General features: G+C 34.2%; 1 protein-coding gene across 1 annotated transcript in view; it reads right to left on the minus strand.

Annotated features, from left to right (window-relative positions):
• The window catches only part of mettl24 (methyltransferase like 24), a 35,084-nt gene extending 32,532 nt beyond the window's left edge, over positions 1-2,552 (minus strand). The window contains exon 1 of the mRNA XM_024290578.2: positions 1,889-2,552. Within this exon, the coding sequence (XP_024146346.1) occupies positions 1,889-2,137 (249 nt within the window). The 5' untranslated portion in view covers positions 2,138-2,552. The remainder of the gene's footprint in view (positions 1-1,888) is intronic.
• Between the last annotated feature and the right edge of the window lie 4,655 nt (positions 2,553-7,207).

Raw genomic sequence — 7,207 nt, forward strand, 5'->3', positions numbered from 1 at the left:
TGCTGGCTCCAAGTAGCCAAAATCCCATAGACTTCTATTGAGAAATAAAAAGCTATTATTTTTCAGAATTACATGTTCTTGCTAATCCAAAATATTTTTTAATTATATTTTTTTTCTAGTGCGAGTTTTTCAACTTATAACCTGCTTTCTAGTGTTAGGGGCGTGGTCTTCCAACAGGCTCACTCCTGATTGGCGAGAGTGGTTTAAAGAAAAACGTCGACAAATCACTACTCACTGACGACATCTGGCTCCAACATAACGGCATCCATTTTATTGGAGCCTGAAGTAAGCCATTTTCAATTGGTGATGTCACTCTCACTCGGTCCAGTTGTCTTATACTGCCAATGGATAAAACTTTCACAGTCCAGTTCTCATATACAGTCAATGGATAAAACTCTCGCTCGGTTCAGCTCTCATATACAGTCAATGGGTAAAACTCTCGCTTGGTCCAGTTCTCATATCCAATCAATGAGCAAAACTCTCGCTTGGTCCAGTTTTCATATATAGCCAAAGGGTAAAACTCTCAATTGCTCCAGTTTTCAAATACAGCCAATGGGTAAAACTCTCAATTGATCCAAATTTCATATACAGTCAAAGAGCAAAACTCCCACTCGGTCCAGTTCTCATATACAGCCAATGGGTAAAACTCCAACTTGGTCCAGTTCTCGTATACAGTCAATGGGTAAAACTCTCACTCAGTCCAGCTCTCATGTACAGTCAACTCTCACTCGGTTCAGTTCACATATACAGCCAATGGGTAAAACCCTCAATCAGTCCAGTTTTCACATACAGCCAATGGGTAAAACTCTCAATTGCTCCAGTTTTCATATGCAGCCAATGAGTAAAACTCTCAATTGCTCCAGTTGTCATATGCAGCCAATGGGTAAAGCTCTCACTTGCTCCGGTTCTCATATACAGTCAATGAGCAAAACTCCCACTCGGTCCAGTTCTCATATACAACCAATGGGTAAAACTCTCAATTGCTCCAGTTTTCATATATAGCCAATGGGTAAAACTCTCAATTGATCCAGTTTTCATAAACAGTCAATGAGCAAAACTCCCACTCGGTCCAGTTCTCATATACAGCCAATGGGTAAAACTCTCAATTGATCCAGTTTTATTAAGTCATCAGAAGTGAGTAAGCAGTTTTTTCAATTCTCTTTTATCCTTCATGCACATCCTAAAACCCCAAATTTTCAGCCTGTTATTTCATCGATAAAGCTTAAAAATCTGCTAAAAGAAGAAATCAAAGAGCAGTCGGAGAAGCATGGTTGATGGAGGGAGTCCACATTTTAAGGAAAAGCAAGCAAGAGGATGAGAGCGGCGCCTGCGTAACATGACAGAGCAGGAGAGTGATCTTCAAGACAAGAGCCTAAAGCGAGAGAAGAGACGGTGGAGCGTAGGTAGAGAGTAGGGAGAAAAAAAAGGCTTAAATAACAGCAACACATGCCGTCGAGTTTTGATCCAGGCCCCTCCAGGGCATCTTAGGAATTAGGGAGTTAGCATATGGCCTCGTGTAATATTGATGGTGCACAAGTGCTCTCCTCATGTTGTGGTGCGATGCGCCTGCAGTGATTTGTGTGGCCTGGAAAAACTCGTTTGTCACGAGTTATACTTTGAGAGATTTGAGCTGCAAAAAGAGAGTCGGGTCGAATGTTTACTGAGGGTGAAAGGGAGATGAATCAAAGAGACAAGGGAAGTAGAGTTGCACCAATTCTGCAGGTCACAGGGTCAAACTCTGTGAATAGGCTCCTGCAGATGCTGGAGAAGTCCTTTGTGTAACGTGCCATTTGTGCAGTTTGTGTTTAATCTATAGGAGATCTGAGTTAGAAAATGGAAATGTCCCTTTAAGGGTTTTAGCGCTTCAAAGGATCTAAAAAAAACATACCTTTTTGTGCAGAGTGGGTTCACTGTCCTGAGTGTGAATGTAGGAGATTTCCCAGCTTTCCTCCTCTTCTGCAGAGGCCAGCTTTATTCTTAACTGACCCCAATTTGGGGGAAATTGGGTTCCCGAATCCAAGGATGCAGGGGAGGCCTTCCAACCTGTCTCCAGGTAAACGTAGATACACAAGCAGACGAACATGAACAGGATCCCCAAACGAAGCAACAATCCCGGGGTGAGTCGCCCTCTGCTCATGTTTGTCCTCCTGGATCTTTTTCAACCTCTTAACCCATTTCTTTTTTCCAAAAGTCAAATCTGCAGCTGCACACATAAGTGTGCATCCGAAACTTTGGGAACTCCCTCTTTCACTCGCAGCCACCACTTTTACCACACGCCCCTTTTAATGCGCTTCCCTTGTTCTTTCCATCAGACATAGACACACACAGAGAGTTGCTCGGCCCCCTTTCTTCAGGGTTTGCTCCTCCCGTTCAAACACATCTCAGGTTACTCTGTGAGTCCAGATATGGGCCGCCTCATCTGCTGTTCTCTCATTCAACATGACAGCTCAGCCCACACAGCATTCCTCACGTTCAAGCTGTGATGCGACTTTGTTTAAAAGTTATTTTTAAAGTTTCATTTAAAAGCTTCTCTGATATTGATTCTTGACTTTTTCTGTCTGTTTTTGGAACCAATCTTCTGATTCTGAAACAATTTTACTGCTTAAAGCTCATGTAAATAACAAAAAACAGCTACGTGGACTAGTTATTGGCTCATAAGAGACCAATTTGTCTATAAATTGTTAGATCTTCATCAGCAAATAATCACTTCAGTTTCTTTTCATGCTTTTTTATTCATGATTTGAGTTTGAACATTGTGTTATTAAAGAATTAGAAAGAAATAAAAGAGAAAACTATAAGCCTTTTGAGCAAAACCCACAAACAGCTCTCTACTGCCATCTAGTGGTTTTATGACAAAACGTTACATTTTTAACCCTTAAATCTAATAAAATTGCAAAAAAAAAAGAAGAAAAAACTTGATCATGGAGCAAAGGTTTAGAACCTCCATTTGGGTCAATTTCTTGCTGACCATAACGCAGTAGGAGCCACAAAATCATACTTCACCCTTTAGAAATAAAATATACAGATTTGTTTTTATGTTATTGTTACTATTATGAAAAATATAAATGAACTACCGTTTTTCCTTTGTCACTCATTAAACATAATCTTAAAGTGAAAATAGCTTTATATCGAAATAGGAAATGGTTAATATATTTTGACCTTTCAAAATAAAAGACCATCTCATTGAAGCTGATGAGTAGTACGTAGTGTGACGTCAGTAGCAATTAGAAAAACAAACAGTTGACTTTACCGTTCGTGGTGCATCTTAGCCTAAAATAAATCAGAGCTAATTACCATGTTTTTTAAAAATCCTGGAATTTCAATTGATGTCTTGTGGTACAAGGAGCTCAAAAATCTGTTTTTTGTAGGATTTTGGTAAACTACGAGGGTAGGAAGTACTGTCTTTCAGCTGTTTGTGGATGAAATGAAGTAATTTGAGTTTTTTTATTTATGTTTTTTTTTTTACTTCACCAGTTTGTAACATTTTGTACTTTTACATTTTTATTTATCCCAAAAATGCACATGTGGACCACACATTACTGTCATAGGGGACCTTTAATTAGACATTTTAATCGTGTAACTTAAGATAAAAAGAAGACAATCTCTTTCCCAATTGTCTAAAAGGGTGTTAGATAATGGTGTCTGTGTATTGACTTTTTTTACAGTAACTGAGAAAACTTAAGAAGGATTGTAAAATTATGTGGTGCTAAAAAGGGAATAAATAACTTCAAAAATAGCAGCAGAATTGTTTTTTTCTCTTTTTCTTGCAGAGCATCATCACTTTTTCCTCTAGTTTTTGGAGACGTGATAGTGATTAAAACTGAAAATAGATTTTTTTTCTTTTAAAGATGCTCACAAATGGAGCCCTCAATAATTGCACAAAACACATTTTTAGCCAATAATATAATTTTTTTTATTAATTCTGATTGATACAATTTAAAAAAATATTTGCTACATATTGTTTTTGCTTCAAAATGTATGTAGACGATTAAATTTATAGTTTTTTGGATTAAACATCCAATCGGAATAAAGGATTTCAGACGCAGCAGTTCCACATAATCATAACTCAAACCTTAGTTGTTTCAAAAATTGATACTTGTAATATTTGATCCAATTTCTTTTAATTTCCCTTTCTGCCAAAAATGAAAGAGGTCCATTTCAAAACAATTAACAATATTTATCCCTGTAAAGAATATAATTTAACATTCAAGATAATATATGTCAAACATCTAAAAATGATATTGAAACCCCAAAAACATCTATTTTATGATTGTAATGTGGTTAATCATTTTTGGGGTGATTTATATAGATGGCTTTCAACAAAAAATACAATTCCTTAATTTATGTACCCTAATATTCAATTTGGTTTTAATGACAAAGAAAAGAAAATTCAATTTTTGTTCAACAATTTAGTAATTTTTTGTAATTTTTTTATTCACAAATGTCGATTTTTTAAAAGAGAGTCCACATTTATAGTTTTTGTAAATCTTTAAAAAGGATAAAAAATAAGAATGCCACGAAAGTTTTAAATTGTTTGTGTGTTTACCTGGTTTAATGTGATTTTTCCTTTTTCCATTTAATTTATGGATAATCTTGGTTGTATTTTCTTAGATATTGATGCCTCCCAATTTAATTTAGATTTCTGAGTACAGATAGAAAATTTTATTTTAATGTTATCTATATTTATATTTTGTTAATTTTGGTTTATGTTATATATTGTTCTTACTTTTATATTTTATTAATCCTTAAATTGAATTCATTTTGTCTTCAAAACGTATACATATACCACGCTCTGTAATGTCTAACTAAAATCCACACTGCCCCCTAGTGGTCTGGAAGGATGCTTGCACCCACTATCTGAATTGCTTTATTCATATAAAGGGATAAATTCATCTGTTATAGCACCACAAAAAGTCAACAATTTACTAAATATACAAGTAATTAAAAGTAATAAGTTAAAAAAATAATAATTTAGGATATTGACAAAGAATATAGTCTTTTAACATTATGCACATTTATATTAATATAAACACATACACCTACACATTGGCAAACACATATATTCCTATAGATATAAATATATATACACACACATATCTACAATGATTATATATACATATAAGCAGATTTTATATTTAAATAAAGTTATAATAATATATCAATAATAATTATCTGTTTTTGGACGGCATGTTCATCAAAAAATGAATGTATAGTGACAATAATGATAAAAATAAAGTTATGAAAATACACTGGAATATGACGGTAATAAATACATAATAATAGGAGCTTTTTTCCACACACTAAAGTGGTTTTCTTTGTGCAATAGTGCAATGATCTGTCATTTGGCACCAGTTTGCTGCCACGTGGAATCCGTTTGTGCTTCCTCTTTCCCTCCCCTCAAAACTCAACTTGATCCAACAGAACCATCTAAAGAAACGAGCTCCACATGCTGCCTCCATCTCCATCCAGACAGAGTAACTCCACATTTGGAGTTGTTTTCACTCAGCAGATCATGTTATCTGCTGAGCTTTCATAACGCTGATTGAAACTGGACAGAACCGGACCTGAGTCGGTTTCGGCTCCCGGCAGAGCTGAGGGCTTTTTATGGCAAGTGAGTGTGCTGACTGGGATAATGGGGGGTCTGGAGGGAAACGACCAGCTGTGACAGGAGGAGGTGAAGGTCAGAGTTTGTTTACCTTCAGATCGGACCCAAGATTTTACAGTGAAGTGGAAAAGCACAAAACGGGATTTACAGAATGTTGATTATGTGACATTTTTGTCTGTTTGTGTCAAATTATTGACCTAAAAATAAACAGTTTTCACTCTTATCAATCTTTCATGTTGTTTTTGAGCAATTTATACTTATTTATTTCCATAAAAATCATATTTATTCAGGAGTTTACAGTTCACACTATTACTTAAATGTCGGTATTTTTTAATGACTTGGTTCTTCCTTGTTTTTGTTGGAACGATCACATAAGAGAAACAATTATTAACCCCTAAAGACAGAATCAACCCAATAAATCTCTTGTGTTTATTTGGAAAACTCTTGGGAGAAAAACGAAAAGCACAAACAAACTCCTCACAGGACTCTGACCTGACAGCTTTTGAAAGAAAAAAAGTTATTTTTTTTAGCTTTTAGATAAGTATAGTCGATTTAAGTCAGACAGATGAACATATTTTAGCTTTTTTCCCAAAATGTATTAAAGTAAAACAAGTATTTAGAAGTAAATATGTCAGTTTTAAAACAAATAAGGAAGGGTTTATGAATAAAACAACCATAAATAAATGAAAAACTTGATTTAAAAGTGATGTAAACTCAGACATAAGCAGAAGGATTTATAATGTGTTTATTTGCTTCAACAAGATGTGGAAACTCTGCAGTAGTAATCCAGCTGCAGCGAGTTCAAGTGAGCAAACAGGCTCATTCTGAACATATTAATCATTATTCAGACTGTAATGAGAGCACATAAAATCAAAGGATTGATTAAATGTTTGTGTTGGAGTTAACCAGCTGAAATATTGCACGTTTATCTGGCTCATAATATTAAATTGACTTCCGGCAGTTTATGGTGTCAAAAACTGCAGCACTTTTTTAAAATTTTTTTAAACTTATTTTTGGTACTCTGCCTATTCTAAGACAGTAAAAATGTAATTTTTGATACGAGAGAGGGATAAATAGAAAATGAAGGATCTCACAGACACATCTGGACAGGAAATGTTCAAGCAGAAAATCTATAATTAGTTTATTATTAATTAGCTTTAATTAATAATTAACTGAGATGATCATTACATTTATTCTGTAAATCATATTTATAGATCTTGACTTGAGTCTTCATAAAGTCAAGAAGATCATTTTTGCTGCAGGACATCTTCAAGATTTAGCTTATATCTAATAAAAAATAAAAAATATAAGAACTTGAAGTAAAACCTACAAGTAGTCCAACAGTAATAACAACTGTATTAATATTATTGATAAATGTCTATTTTATTATAGGATATTTAGCCAAAAATGTAAATAAAGCTTTAAATTGTTTCCAAAAATGTTGAGTGACTTTATTGAAATTATAACCACATTTAATAAAGTGGATATGATTTTAATTAGATTGTTTTTATTTAAATTTTTAAATTAAATTTTTTTTACATTGTTCAGGCCTTCTACTTAAAGAGACCAAATCGAATTATTAATAAAACATAATTTATCATC

This window comes from Oryzias melastigma, linkage group LG24, assembly GCF_002922805.2.
Source record: "Oryzias melastigma strain HK-1 linkage group LG24, ASM292280v2, whole genome shotgun sequence".
In the NCBI taxonomy this organism is placed as follows: Eukaryota; Metazoa; Chordata; class Actinopteri; order Beloniformes; family Adrianichthyidae; genus Oryzias; species Oryzias melastigma.